Raw genomic sequence first — 16174 nt, 5'->3', positions numbered from 1 at the left:
CAGGTTGTGAAAGGATTTTGTGGACAAGTTGTTATTGTTTCTGTAAGCACTCCCTACCGGTGGGTGGTGCTTTTATTCATCTGAGTTGTTGGTTGGTTCTATATTGTTTCTAGTTGTTCTGTGCTCGGAAAGGGGGAGTTGACAATGACAAACTGTTTTGAAGAATTCTTCTGAAGGCTGTGCAGTAGATCAATTGAAAACCTTCAATAAAGCTCCTTGAAGAAGTGTGTTAAACTATGCTGGCTCCTTTTTTGTGTCCCCTTGTGCTATTATACTGTTTTCTGCTTTCCTATGGGTGTGTGTGTGTGTGTGTGTGTTAGCGCTGTGACCATATTAGATTATCAAAGTAACCCCTGGTATAGCCGGAACAGTAGCATAGACTGCCCATGTCCATTTAGGATGGCATTTAGTTCTGTGTAAAATAGCACATTATGTTGTGGGTTCTTATTTCCTTATCTGATTGGATTCTTAGTCTTCTTTCATATCTTTCAAAAGGTAAGCTTGATATTTCTCTGCTGGATGCCTCAGAACGTTCCTGCTAAATCGGGAGCTCAGCTCTTAATGGTGCTACGTTGTCTCCGGCCCCTCCGAATCTTCAAATTGGTGCCTCAGATGAGAAAGGTTGTCCGAGAGCTCTTTAGTGGCTTCAAAGAAATCTTTCTAGTAAGTGCAGTTTTGTTTCCATTCAAGTCTTCAGTAGCTGAAGAAAGAACACATTTAACTGTAACCTAAATATTGCAGGCTTGAAATTCTGTTTGTTCTTGTGCCCTGCAGCCATCTCCGAGTCCTTCTAGTTATCTCCTTGTTGCATCTATAGAGTAAGGGAGTCGGAAATAACAGGCCATGGTGCTGCTTATACCACTTTCTACAGATTTTTCTGCACATGCTGAGTGATCCATTTGCAGCACACAGTCTCTATACCTCATTCTTTGAAATTTTATCACTGTTGTGCTATGTTTGGAAATCCTAACGCTTGGGCTTGGATCCCATGACAATGTTCTGTGCTTTATTCTTTCTGGCCACTGTGAAGACTGTCTTTTGCTCAGGCTAGATACTTCCTCTCAGGGTAGGTACTTCCACAACACTCCTTGGAAAACTTTGGTCATGCACAAACAGAAGAACCTAGCCTGAGACAAAGCCGGTGGCTCAGTGGAGGACAGACTGTATGTATTGTTAGGAAAGGAAGTTAAAAATAATTCGAATTCAGAGTTGCAATGGATCTTGAATCAATAGAGAGTCAGATGCTTGATTGCTTTTAAAGAAAACTTTACTCTAAAGGAGAAAGGTACATGGGGTTACTACAAAACAAAGAACCCTATCCCCTACATCTTTACACTATGGAGTACAAACTTAGACTAACACTAGGTCTTCTCCTTCTTCTTGACCTTAGAGAGGAAATCACCTGACCTATTGACCAATAGTAGTTTACAAACGTATCTCATTTCCCTGGGCTTTGAATTAGGTAAGGCTATTGGCTCACTGCCAGGTTTCTCTTCCAGGTCAGTACAAAACAATAGCACACTGGGCAAACATATTAACCCCATAATGACTGAATGTCAGACCTAGCAGCCTATATTCCAACACGTGTAACATTTGTTCTAGAGAAAATCCTCTAGGCAGTAGATTCATTGCTATCATGCTTCCTGCGTTGAATGCAGTTGTGCAGGTGTCCTGGGCTTCCATGCCCCTCCAAAGCTAAATAGATGATCCAGAGAATCCATCAAATGTAAAGGGCCCATTGCTAAGGAGACCTAAGGGTATGTGAGAAGTTTCTGACTGTGTTTGTGTGGCAGAGACAAGACAAATGTGTATATGCATATGCATGCAGAGCAATATTTGTAGATACTTATGCAAATAAAATGAAACATTTGTGGATGTGCACATACTAAGATGAAATGTGAATGGTTGTGTATTATTGCAGAGAGTGTACATCATGCTCAGAATATACTAGTATGGGAATCAAGATTACCCGTCTACGAGTTCATCATGGGAATCCATGTGAATAGAACATGGTATTACAGGGGGAAAATAGACATTGACAAAAATAAAACAGAATAACAATTGGGCAGTATTCCCCATGCCACATCTGAAAGGAATGTTTCTTTCTTAGAATATACAGAATCATTGAGAAAGGTCAGGCTAGTGATCAACCAAGTTAAATTCCTTGGATTATACTGTGACTCCGTTCCCCTAATGAGGAGGCCTGCTGTACCAGGGAAAGGGTTCCTCTCTGAAAGGGCGGGGGTTGTTTTCTCCCACCTGTTGGATATTAGATCTGCCAGGTTCCCCAAGAACAGGTGCCAACCTGATATGAAGGAACTCGGTTTGTTCTTTTCCATATTATGCATTTTGGTCCTGGAGACCCTAACCTCAAATATTCTAGCAGCCAATTCACAGCGCTGATTTTTGTTTTTTCCTCCCAGACCCCACCAGGAGGCAGATAGTCTTGTCTCCAAACAAATTCTTTCTTCACTGTTTAATCCTTTTACTAATCCCCTCTGCCTAAATTTTCTACTTTGCATGAACAAATCAAACGTTTGGGTCTGTTGGTACTGCTCAGGAAGAGCAGTTTTGCGAGGCTGAGTGACATACTAGCCCAAGCCTTGCCCAGAAAGACCCCACTACCCCTACCCTACCACTCCACTGAGTGAAGTTTGAAACTTTTTTCCAGGCTGAAGAGCCTTTCAACAACTTAAGCGGCTCTTCCTCTAATGGAGAAAGGTTGAATCCACATCATTGTTTCATACTTTGCAGCAAAGCCCATAATCTTGATTAAACTACTGCTTTATTAGAGGTATTCACAGAGGATCTGGTCATTAAACATAGGCTATTTGAAGGAAGTTTGATTACTTTTAATTCGTCCTTACAGGTCTCTATTCTTTTGCTGACATTAATGCTTGTTTTTGCAAGCTTTGGAGTTCAGCTTTTTGCTGGGAAATTGGCTAAGTGCAATGATCCACACATTATTGCAAGGGTAAGAATAAGTCTGTTTTCTTCAAAGACCATTTGCTTAATTTACACATAGGCAACAAAGGAGACTCATTACAGAACAGTGGGAAAAGATTATTTATTTATTTAGATATTTATACCTTGCTTTTCTCCCCGAGACCCACAGCAATTGACAACATCATTCTCCCCTCCAAGTGGGGAGAATATCTAGCTCATACTAATATTTCTACAATGAATAAACATGACTAAATGGCTCTTGAGTAGTGATGTCACTCAAGTTCAGAATTGCCTCATTTGGGAAACCAGGTTGTCTTGTCATATTTTTCCAATGTATTATCAAATGAGCATCATTGCAGCAACCGTGCTTCTCAGTGGTCGGGGTCTGGAGAAAAAAATGGATCAAATTTTGAAGGGCAATTGAAAGCAATGGCAATATGATAATGCACAATCAGTGATATGGCAACAGTGCAGATAAACACCAACGCCATACTGACTTGGACTTAAGGGCGGTTGGACATCAGTACTCCTGAAATAAGATATGGTGGGTTGGATTCAGCCAACCTTTTCCCTCAGTCTTGCCCAATCCACATCCTTATTACAATCCCCATTTCATGTGTCTTTTACCCATGCCAGTCCCATAATCCCCAGAAATAGTCTTGTTGGTAGTCAAGACTATTTTGTACCAACTTTTGTTGGTACAATTTTGTACCAACTATTTTGTAGCAAGTCCCTTTTGTAGTAGTGGAAAACCTGCTTGGATCCAACCCATTGAGGGTCTTACGTTGCAGCAACAAGCTAGTACTGTATCTTCCAAGTAACTTTGACCAGTTTGGTGGCAAGCCCTCATGCATTAAAGTAGTATAGGCAGGGTACTCAAGTGGGTCTGGTGTGAAGGACAGCTTCTAGTTCAGCCCTCCTGGCATCACAGCAAATCCCTGCCTATAGGTGAAGTATGCAAATACTCAATGGCATGAGCCAATTGGAGGCTGTGGAATCTCAGGGAGATGGAGAAGAGAGGAAAAGTTGGGTTTTTCGTCAGATGGGGTGAGGAAAGCAACAGAGAAACGGGGGTAACCTACCAGGAGACCGTTAGATAACAAGCAAAGGAGAGCAGAAGCTCTGCTTTAGAAAAGTTACTATTTCACACACCCACGGCCTCAATGAAATGACAAGCTGTTCCTGTCAGAGAAAGAGGATGATTCTACTTGGCATTTCTCACTAAACTCAAGAATCTTAACATCTTGAAATAGTGTTAGCTTGTCTCTTGGGACATTTCCCTCAATCCCCTTACAAGTCACTATCCCACTGTCTCCCTTAAGGTAACACTGGATGCTTGTTACATTCCTCCCTTCCCCACTGGCCCCTGAGCCCTATGTATCTAAACTATAGATGTCTGAGTCCTTTTTTTTCTTCTTCATCTGGCAAAGCCCAACTACCTAGCTGTCTAGCTCCTAGTAGTTTCCCTTGTTTCTTTGTCACTTTACCCAGTCCTATTTGAGACTGAGTTTTTCCTCTCTCCTACCTGTCCTTGATTGGCTAATGCTACTGAGTTTCTGTGCACTTCCTCTGTAGGCAGGAGTTTGCTGTGATGCCTGGATGGCAGAACTCAAGGCCATCTGTCACAGCCAGTTAGTGGTGCTGTCATCAGCTTTATCATCAAAGCAGGTGGAGAGTAGCAACGGAAAGAAGGAGTCACCCAGCTGGTGACTGGTGTTTTTGGTTTGATGTGCATGTTCATTGTTGGGCAAGGACGTATACACACCTCTTTGGCTGTAGGGTTTTTTCATCATGAATAGCACCTTTTCCATGCATGTATCGTCCTTGCTGGAGACAGAGGACCCACGAGTAAGGTATTAGTCCATTCGATTTTTTTAAAAAAAAATCCTTCCAATTCTGTGTATGATACGTGGAATATTTTGATTTATCTGCAGAGAGTTATTTCACCAGAATTATTTTATTGTTATGGCAGGAAGACTGTTATGGAATATTTCGAATAAATGTAAGTGTTTCCAAAAATCTAAATTTAAAACTAAGACCTGGTGAAAAGAAGCCTGGATTTTGGGTGCCCCGAGTCTGGTGAGTAGTTTATCTTAGCCTGTTAACTTCTTTCAGAAGATACAGATAGTAATCTAGAATGTGGTCCAGACACTAGGCTATTTAATAGCTGATTTACACGAAAGAAAAAAATGAAAGCTTTATAACTACAGCTTTGACTTTTGAGCATTATTTGTGCAGTGGAAAGGATACAGCTCACATCTGGTAGTTAGCACCTACGCATGCTATGTAGAGGCAGATGACATCAAGTGTGAGCTGGCTCTTTCCATATAGGTGTGATTTTCCCCAGCCACGGAAATCAGACAGATAGCACAGACATTTTTATGTGCGCCTAGCCTTATACATAGCATTTACAGTGGTGTTCACGCAGATTTCTGAGGACCATCCCACCTCCACCATGCATATACTACCAATGCAAATGCCTGAACTGCCCCACAAGTAACTCTTCTTTCCAAACATTAGTTCCCTCACTGTCCTTTGAGCTCTAAATTGCACAATCCACAGCACATCTGGGTGCATTCTTAGTAATAGTGTGCCAAAAGCAATGAAAATAATAGTGCTGGTCTATTAAGTGCGCCAAAGTTTTTAAGAAGTTTAACCAGCATGACTAGAGACTGATGGTACTGGGTATGTGTAGCCGAGGGGTAATAAAACGATTTGAGGCATACAAAGCAATTTTCAAGCGCTATAAAGGCTACAATAGAAGAGCTGGATATATTAGTTCTGCCTTGTGAGAGAGGGAATCGGATTTTCTTTGCAGCCACATTCATTTTAGAGCTAGACAAAGACAAAACCAGTTAAACGTTAGATGTCCCAAGGAAATTATGGAATACACTCAGTGACTTTATAAGACAGAGTGAATTTTTTATTTATTACACTTGTATCCAGCCCTTTTTTTCAAAAAGCTTAGAGCCAGGGCTGATGCCAGGATTTCTGGCGCCTGAGGTGGGATACCTACTTGCGCCTCCTGTCCGTGCGTGCGTGCTAAGCTTACACACACTCTAGCCCTGCGCGATGACGTCACTTGTGATGTCATCGCACAGGAGCATCCCCCTCACCTGAGGTGGGCAGCAATGGTGAAGGGGCAGGGAGGTGGCCTGTTTCCCCGCTTGCTGCCGCACCGCCTGGGCACCTGGCTTGCCGACAGCTGAGCCGAGGCAGGCAGCAATGGTGAAGGGGCGAAAAGGTGAGCGGGGACGCAGCCGACTTCCAGGTCGGGCAGGGGTCATCGGGGGCCAGCACGGTGCCTTCTTCAGAGTTCAGCGCTTGAGGCGGCTGCCAGTACCACCTCCGTGGACGCACTAGGCCTGCTCAGAGCACTTATCATGTGGCTCCAGATTCTGGTCAGAGCCATGCTACTGTACTAAGTGATCCAAGATCATTCACTGGGCCCAAGTGTCCCTCAAAAACTGTCCTCAAAGGGTTTCAGTGATTAAGCACTAGTGTGGATCCAGCCTTCCTTCAAGGAGTCTTCCTCCAACTTAATGAGAAACTGGAGAAAGTTACACTTAAATAGGAGGAAGGCTCCTTAGACTGCAGGAAGGCTGCAAACTTTGTTCAGTGCAGTGGCATGAAATTATCTAAAACCCACAGAGGGGAGCCCCAAAGGGGTGATTTGGAGCTGGGCTTGGTACCTTCTCCCCCTCCTGCCTCTCTATTCCCATTTAGCTTCTTTCCAATGTTGTGATTCTAAGCAGAGTCACACCTTTCTAAGTTTGTTTATATGAGCAGAGTACTACGTGGCAGAACCAACAGCATTTCAAATGTTTGCCCATGTGTCTCTCAACAAGGCACCAGCATCAACATATATTTATACCCAGCAATATGATGAAGGCTCTGTTGTGATATGCATTATATGTATCATCAGATGCTTCCTTTCTTAGAAAGAGAAAAAGAAAGGGAAAGAAAGGGCATGAGGAAAATAGAAACCAGTATCCTAGCGCTTGTATTACTGTCCTGCTGCAGAACCTATTCATGCATGGTGGGTAGAAGGCCTAAAGAAACAAACGAGGAGCTCTGGAAATAGTGGTAATTTTCAACATTAAGCACAGGCAGGCATTTTGCTCTTTCAAAAAAGGTTCCAAATAGTGTAGTCAGCCATTTTGCTGCTTCGTTCCCGAATATTGTTGTAATTTTTATCTTGGAAAAGGAAAATTACAAAGAAACAAACATCCATTGCTTTCATGTGAAAATTCTCTGTAATGGTTAAATTAGGTTGCATTGCAATTTTGGCTAAAGCACCAAATAATTTAATGTCTGAAATTACGTGTAAATAAAAAAGTACCACTCTTCACTAATGAAATAATGCACTGTGCATTGAGTGGTCACTGAGGCTGTGATGTCTACAAAATTCCTTTATTTTGTTTCAATATAACTTGGAAGTAAGCAGTTTGTAGTATTGTCAAAAGTAGAGTTATACCTTCTGAGACTATTGAATTTAACTTTACTTAGTATGGCAATGTAAGGCACACTACAATAACACTTCACTTTGAAGCAGAAATAATGAAAAGGCTTTAATCAGCTCAGTGCTAGCCCCCCGCCCCCCAGCTTTTTGCAAAAGCAGAAAATGTGCTTACCATGGGGAGGGCAAAAAAATACAATTTGTTAGGACTGGACTAGGATTTTAGGGAAGGAGTGCATGGCACTGGTTGAAATTCAGTCATGATATTCAAAAAAATCTGCTTACTGATTTTGACAGTGCTTCCTGGATGCAAGCTAGAAGTTGTATTCCACACCTAATAAATATTTTTTTTAGCAGGAGTCAAAATGCCACTTTTGTACCTGGTTGTCTTCTCTCTTGTGTTTATTAGTTAGTCAGACCAAAATGATGTCACAGAGAAAGCATCAGAGATACCACAAATGAATCCAAAAGGTAGCTAGGGAAACTTTCCAGTCCCCCAAATTATATTTAGAATTCCTATGGGCTCCCCCAATTTTCAAGGAGCAATCCAAGAAGGTCTGCTTGGAAATAAGTCCCATATTATTCAGTGGAGTTTACTCCCTTAGGACTGCAGCCTCAGTTATAGTATGTAAGGCCCTACAGCATGGTTTAATAATGTTATTTAACTTCATTGTTTAGTTTATGATCTTCAATGGGTATAGCAAAAAATTTTACTTTCCTAATAATGGTTTCACCTCTCCTTTGCTGTCTCAAGCTAACTTTAGACAGACAGACAGACAGACAGACAGACAGACAGACAGACAGACAGACAGACAGACAGACAGACAGACAGACAGACAGACAGACAGACAGACAGACAGACAGACAGACAGACAGACAGACAGACAGACAGACAGACAGACAGACAGACAGATAGATAGATAGATAGATAGATAGATAGATAGATAGATAGATAGATAGATAGATAGATAGATAGATAGATAGATAGATAGATAGAACATCTCTTTAGGATGTTATATTAATGCCTCTATGGTTGAGAATTGCATCACTCATTGATTTCACAAAGAGTTTTGTCATTGAATTCAGTGTTTTCAGAGTCCGATCTAATTAGAGAAACAGTGAAAGAGCTTAACAGCATTAATTTTCCTTCTTGCCTTGCAGGGCTAATCCCCGGAATTTTAATTTTGACAATGTTGGAAATGCCATGCTAGCATTATTTGAAGTCCTTTCATTAAAAGGATGGGTGGAAGTCAGAGATGTCATCATTCATCGTGTGGGGCCAGTAAGCATGAGCTTCAAAGCTTTCTAATGTTTCATTCTCTTTTTTACAGGAGAATAACCTAATTTTTTATGTTTGCGCAGATCCATGGCATCTATATTCACGTTTTTGTATTCCTGGGCTGCATGATTGGATTAACCCTTTTTGTTGGGGTCGTCATTGCTAATTTCAATGAAAACAAGGTAACAATGTTAGGCTTTGTATTATGTATTCAGTTATATTTGTATTTTGTGTCATCTGTAAAATGTGGTTCTGTAGTGATGAGGGTGGCCTAAAATTACACAGTTTTGGTTGATTGATAATTTCAGCCGGTTGATCAATTGAATTTAAATACATTAGCATGTCCAGAGCCTCAGTATAGGCACCTTGCTATGAGCTAGAAAGATCTATGAGATATCTGTGCTGTAGCACAGTGGTTAAGCTGTTCTGCTGTGAATCAGCACTCTGCTGGTTCAAATCCCACTACTGCCATGAGCTCAGAAGGTGGTCTTGGGTAAGCCACTCCTCTCAGCCCCAGCTCCCCAGCTGTATTGCGGGGACACTAACACTCATTCACTGCTCTGGATGGGGCACTAATCTGTCTAGAAGAGCGGTATAAAAGTGCAGTTGTTGTTATTGTTGGTTGTTGTGGATTTTCCGGGCTGTATAGCCGTGGTCTTGGCACATGCCAAGACCACGGCTATAAAGCCCAGAAAATCCACAACAACCATCGTTCTCCAGCCGTGAAAGCCTTCGACAATACAACGTTGTTATTGTTATTATATCTTGCAACAAGAAAGAAAAGCCATCAGTGTTGACTAGTTTCTAGCCAAGAGTCATCTTTCAGGCTTGAGAGCGCAACTCTCTTTCTCTCATGTGTGAATTCCTCCCCCCTCCCTTTTTTTTTTTTTGAGTTCTCCATGGTTAGCCTTACGCTATACTAAATTTGTCACTAACCATATAGGGCTGCTCACCTAAGGAGACACCCCTGTCATGAGTCACAAGCACCCACTTGGTGGACAGAACAACGAAGGAGGCCTGTTTCTGGGAGTCACAAGAGGCCAGCTAGCTACAGGGCGTAGGTGTGCAGCACCTAGTTCCCCTGCCAGCAGAGAACCACTTGCTCGCATCTGGGGCAAGAGTGAGAGAGCACAGCATGGCCTAGATGGAGCAGTGAAGGGCCATGGTTGAGGAGGTAGCATGGGAAAAGCAAGGGTGGGGAACAGAGAATGAGGAATGCTTAAAGGAGATGAGGAAGGTTGCAGGACTGGCTCATAGAAGGAGAAGGGAAAGCCAAGCAGCCAAATAGATAAGGATGGGAAGAAGGCATGGAGGTGAGAAGCCCAGGGCTTTTTTTCTGGGAAAAGAGGTGGTGGAACTCAGTGGGTTGCCCTCGGAGAAAATGGTCACATGGCTGGTGGCCCCGCCCCCTGATCTCCAGACAGAGGAGAGTTTAGATTGCCCTCCGCGCCGCTGGAGTGGCGCGTAGGGCAATCTAAACTCCCCTCTGTCTGGAGATCAGGGGGCGAGGCCACCGACCATGTGACCATTTCCAAGAGGTTCTGGAACTCTGTTCCCCCGCGTTCCCCCTGAAAAAAAGCCCTGGAGAAGCCTATGTAGGAAGAGCCAGAGGAAGGGAGATGAGCAGGCAGGACCCATGTGCCATTAACCATTGGGCAAAGCCATGTATCAAGCTCCAGCAATAAGTTTGATTTTTACCACCAGTCTGTCTTTTCCACATTCCTTTCCCATCAGAGGATGCTATACCATATTTGACTAGAAGTAGATTTGTGAACTCTGTTTTAAGCCAACCGTGGTTGGCATTAACATTGCTGCAGATCCTTCAGAAAAGGAAATGGTGTCTCCTGAAAGGGCAGGGGGAAATCAGAGAGGGAGGACCCATCTTCCTTACTCTCCCTGGAATTTGTTTGACTGTTTCATATACCTGAAACAGTAGCCCACACACACTCACCAATATGGGAGCCAGTTTAGTGGTTAAGAGTGGCAGGGCTCTAATCTGGACAACTGGGTTTGATTCCGCACTCCTCTGCCTAAAGCCAGCTGGGTGACCTTGGGTCAGTCACAGCTTCTTCGAGCTCTCTCAGCCCCACCAACCTCACAGGGTGATTGTCATGAGGATAATAATATCACACTTTGTAAACCACTCTGAGAGTTAAGTTGTCTTGAAGGGTGGTACATAAATCACATGTTGTTGTTATCGTTCATCTGCGGTCTTTGGTGCAGCCCCACATAGAGACTGCGTTTGCTTAGGCCAGCCAATTGGAATAGGATTTTTCAAGCTTTTAGGCTATTCGGGGGAGGGCGACTTCCCCTGCGGACCACCTTGGCCAGTTTTTCCCACCGAAACAGTAATGCAGTGAAGAGGCCACCCCTCATTTTCCCTCAGTTCGTTTTTTGCTGTCATGGAGAACCAACTCTCTTTTAAGCTTAGTAGTTAGTGAATCATTATATTTGTTGTTGTCAAAAAAAGTAGTGTAGTGTTGTGGTATTTGTTAGTTGTTTAGTGTATATAGTTCATCTTCGACTTCATAGAAGGGTGAGTTGTGGAGCTTTTTCGCCCACTGGGGGCCAACATTATAGATCGCTGCAATGGCAGGTAAGTCCATTTTCAAAAAATGTGAGGGCTGCGTGACCAAAATGGCAAAGACCGACAGCCATTTGTTGTGCCTGGCTTGCTTGGGAGAGGTGCATGTGGTGAAGCATTGCAAACACTGCCAACTGTTTACTCCCAAAGCGTGAGGAGAATGAGCGGTGAGACTTAAAGCTATGCTCTGAGAAAGAGCTATGTCTAGCTTTTCATGCCTAGCAGCTAAGAAATCTGCCCTGGCGGAGCAACCCACGAACTCGACTTCTGGAACTGTAGTGGATCAAACACCGACATTGTATCCAGTGTCTACAGAGTCACTGTCGGATCCATCAATTCCAAGTACTTGAACCTGACCACGCTTTCAGTCCCAAGAGACTTCAGCCTCAGCTTGCTCCAGAAATAGCATTTTGCTAGTCGAAGGCGATCTTTCAACTCCTAGAAGGGGGGGGGGGGCGGGTGTCAAAGTCACCGATTCCAATTGGAATGGAGGAGAGTGTTGCCAAACCTTGTAAGCCCAAAGATAAGAGCAAACATAGATCTCGGCAGTGAACGGCTTCACTTGCTCCGATCCCCTCATCGGAGCCAAGTTGTCAGATACCTCCACCCCCATCCTCAGCAAGGAGATCGAGCTCTGCTTCCCCTGCATTGGGCAACAGCGCCGAGCTGACAGAGCATTGGAGACAGAGGTCCAGTTCCAATGAGAGATCTTGGTACCACCAGACAAGAGCACTTTGGTATCCACCCTGCCCTCCGCCGGGTTATCTGCATGACTGGAAGTACTACCCAACATACCTTTCTTGGCTCCGAGATCGTCCAGGTTGGTTCTGAGCAGGTCACATGAGTCGGATAGCACATGGTACCCTCGAGCCCGTCCATCAGGCTTGCAATGTGGTTCAGACTCGGATTCAGAAGGGGAGCTTCTCAGATCTGCACAGAACCCTAGCTGTACTTCAGAAACCATCACCAGAGGAGGCAGTAGGGGAGTCAGAACAGAAGTCCCTGACCATTGACTACAAGTTGTACACTGAACAAATGATGCATATGGCAAAGTCTTTATGAATTGATGTTTCAGCACCCCAGCCCAAGGCCAGGGATAATATCCTGAAACATATTTATGCTGACTCACCTGAAGTAGTAGCCTTTCTGATGATAGAGGGCTTTGTTGAAATAATGGATGAGCTGTGCCAGAAACCTGCTTCTATCCGTGCCACAACAAAAAAGGAAAAGGCTCTCTACAAGATTAAAAAAGACAAGTGTCCTTATCTCTTCACTCATCCGCCAGCATCATCTATGATAGTGGAGGAGTTGCAAGCAAAACTGACAAGGTAGTTTTGCTACTCCAGCAGACAAAGAAGGGAGGAAGCTGGACGCAGTGGGAAGGAAATTTTATTCATGTTCTGCTCTTACAATCAAAATGGCTAATTTCTTAGCCGTCATGAGTGGCTATCAGATTTTCTTATGGCAGAAGATAGCTTCATGTATAGATGCCTTACTTGAGGAAAAGAAACTGCTCACTAAGCTCATTCAGGATGAAGCTACCATCCTCTAAACAACAGATCAGCTCTAACAGACACATCCTGGATACAGCAACAAGAGGTTTGAATATGGCAATTGCCCTACAAAGACATGCTTGGTTGAGGGCCACTGCATTGCCCTTGGAGACCAAAAATAAAATAGAGGACATGCCTTTTGAAGGGGGCACACTGTTTTCAGAGGCAACAGATGACTATTTGTCAAAGAAAAAAAAAGATCAACAGACGACCAAATCATACGTTATCCTGCCTCAGTCCTCTGGATTGGCATTTTCCTAACAAAGCCTCAACAGGAGAAGTTACCAGTCCAGGAGGGAATACCATTTGTATAGGTTTCAACCTTGCAAAAACTAGTATCTCTACGAAGCTCAATATCGAAACCAAAACAGTCTCGGAGACGGCCAATGGGAAAGGCAAAGTCGAGCCAGCAAGCCCAAACCTCAAAAGACCCTCTTCAGGGTCATAGGGAACAATTATGACTAGTAATCAGTTCACAAGCTGCCAGCCCTAAGTCGTTTTTGAACAGGTTATCAGTTCTTTGAGGCTTGGCACGTCAATTCTGAAGATGTGTGGGTTCTGTTGATTATTTTCAAAAATTGGAGTTTAATACATTGCCTCCTACGTGTTATCGAGACAAGCTCCTATGAATGTTCCCCCTGAGTTGCAACAGGGGCCCTGCAAAGAATGCCTATCTCAGATAACCCTTTTGGGTTCTACTCACGTTTCTTTCTGGTAGATAAAAAGGATGGGGGGAAGAGACCCATTTTAGACTTGCGTGGCCTGAATGAATACCTACAGGCATCTAAGTTTAGGATGGTCACCTTACCCTGAGTAATTAATATGATTACCCCAAACGTGGTTTGCTGTGTTGGATTTGCAAGATGCATATTTCCATATCATCATCTGCCAAGAGCATAGAAGATACTTGCGTTGCAATTTTCAGGGTGATATTTTTCAATACGCAGTGCTGCCGTTCGGTCTAGCTACAGCCCTAAGAGTATTTACCAAATGTGTGGCTGTAGTGATAGCCTACCTTGGGAGGTTGGGTTGTGCCATTTACCCATATTTGGAGGATTGGCTGATCACTGCCCAGTCACCAGAGGAGTTGCTATCCCACATAAGCCTCATACTTACCACATGTAAAAAAATAGGCCTTGTGGTGTATGAGAAGAAATCCAATTTGAAACCTATCAAGGTAGTAAAGTTCATATACGTGACTTTGGACGCCACAGCCAACAAGGCCTTTCTGCCTCCAGAACATAGTGAGAAACTAAGGGCATTGGTACAGTGCTTCCGAAGAAATAGATTTCAATCCGCCCACTCTGTTCAAGTGTTGCTGGGCCTTATGGCCTCGACCACAACAGTGGTCCGTCCCCCTGGCACGTTTGAGAATTATGATACCTCTACAGCTGTGGTTTATCAGGTGATTTAACCCCCAGACCCAGTCACCCCAGACAAAATTGTCTATCCCAAGAAAGATATTGTGTTCCCTGATACAGTGGGCGGACGCTAATAACCTGTCTAAAGGGACACCCGTTGGGTTTCCTAGTCATGATATCGCTCTTACCACAGATGCTTCTCTGGAAGGATGGAGAGGTCATTGTGAAGACATGGCTGTTAACGTACTATGGTCTGAGAGCAAAAAAGAAATGTCATATCAGTTTTTTTAGAGTTGATACATGTTTATTATTCACTTAACTCATGTGCAGATACGTTGTCTGGGGGAAAGGTCCCGATTCTGTCAGACAGTGTGACAACTGTCTTCTATATAAACAAGCAGGGAGCGACAGGGTCTACAAAATTGTGTCGAGAAACTCTCCAGTTATGGGATTGAGCTATTTCCCAAAATATTACACTTTCTGCACTCCATATTGCAAGTTCCCAAAATACCAGAGCAGATTACTTAAGCAGGCTAGGAAGCTTCCATCATGAATGGGTTCTGTCAGACAAATGCACACAACACATTTTTCAGATATAGGGGCTCCTGGACATTGATCTCTATGCCACTCAAGAGAACAAAAAAGCCTCCCATTTTTGTTCAAATGGAGGCATAGGCAGGAATTCAGAAGAGGATGCTTTTCAAATCAAGTGGACGGGAAGCCTCTTCTATGCACAACTACTACAACAACAACAAAGTTTATTAGCCAGAGGATATCACATTCTTGTCTCTTCTATGCCTTCCCTCCAATTCCCTTCGTCCAGAGGACCAATCTGCAAAATTCATGCAGATCAGATCAAATGTATCCTAATAACCCCATTCTGGCCATGACAGCTGTGGTTCCATATACTCAGTGACATGGCCAAAGGGAACTATGTGCATCTCCTGTTAATACCGGATTTACTGTGCTTTGGGCAAATACGGCACCACGATCTGAGCAGGCTACACCTGACAGCATGGTTTGTAGAACACTAAACGTCCCAATTCTCAGAAGAGGCGGCAAACATCATCTTAAATGTTCACAAACCTCAACTAGAACCTCATATGCCTTAATGTGGAACAGATTTGCCGTATGGGCTGATTCAAAGGGTATAGCCCCTGATACTTATCCATTAAGTGATATTTTTGATTATCTAGTGTCACTACAGGCTTCTGGCTTAGCTTCCTCATCTATCAAAGTTCACCCAGCAGCTATTTCAGCATTCCATACCAGTGTGGACGGTAAAACGATTTTCTCCCACTTCCTTTCTAAGATGTTCCTGAAGGGGCTATATAACCTATACACCCCATGAACCCAGATAGTTTCACAATGGTCCCTATCACTAGTGCTGTCAAGCTTGATGCTCAAACCCTTTGAGTCAATGGAGACATGTATCTTGGCTTTATTGTCAGCTAAGGTAGCATTGTTATTGGCAATTAGTTCAACTAGGAGGGTCAGCGAATTACAAGCATTAAGGGTAGATCCCCCCCTTTCTACAGTTCTTTCTAGACAAGTTAGACTAGTCTCCAGTCCCTACCTAAAGTGATTTCCAAATTTCATGTCTCCCAGTGCTTGGCTTTACCAGTGTTCTTTCCCAACCCTGCCTCTCCAAGAGAACAAACACTCCATATATTGGATGTGAAAAGAGCTATTTTATTTTACATAGATAGAACAAAGACATTTCACAAGAGTCAAACATTCTTTGTGTGTCCTACAGGTCAAAACAAGGGAAAAGCTGCATCCTCTCAAACCATTTCTAGATGGGTGGTATCAGCAATTAGACTTGGTTATAAGATAGCGAAGGTCCCCTGTCTGTTTAACCTGAAAGCACACTCAACGAGGGGAGAAGCAGCATCAGCAGCATTCCTGGAGGGAGTACTGTTGGGAGACATCTGTAAGGCGGCCACATGGTCTTCAGAGGAGACATTTGTCAAGCGCTATGCAGTGGATGTC

At 43.5% G+C, this 16174-nt stretch overlaps 1 protein-coding gene across 2 annotated transcripts in view; it reads left to right on the top strand.

Moving 5' to 3' along the window:
• Positions 1–16174, top strand: part of NALCN (sodium leak channel, non-selective) — a 258283-nt gene that overhangs the window by 221136 nt on the left and 20973 nt on the right. For both annotated transcript variants that reach the window (XM_054974072.1, XM_054974070.1), the window contains 5 exons: positions 496–663; positions 2870–2974; positions 4919–5025; positions 8567–8687; positions 8768–8866. In XM_054974072.1, coding sequence (XP_054830047.1) covers positions 496–663; positions 2870–2974; positions 4919–5025; positions 8567–8687; positions 8768–8866 — 600 coding nt within the window. The remainder of the gene's footprint in view (positions 1–495; positions 664–2869; positions 2975–4918; positions 5026–8566; positions 8688–8767; positions 8867–16174) is intronic.

The sequence above is a fragment of the Eublepharis macularius genome, chromosome 3, assembly GCF_028583425.1.
Source record: "Eublepharis macularius isolate TG4126 chromosome 3, MPM_Emac_v1.0, whole genome shotgun sequence".
Lineage (NCBI taxonomy): Eukaryota > Metazoa > Chordata > Lepidosauria > Squamata > Eublepharidae > Eublepharis > Eublepharis macularius.
Note: the sequence above shows the minus strand (reverse complement) of the source record. Positions and strands in the feature narration are given on the sequence as shown.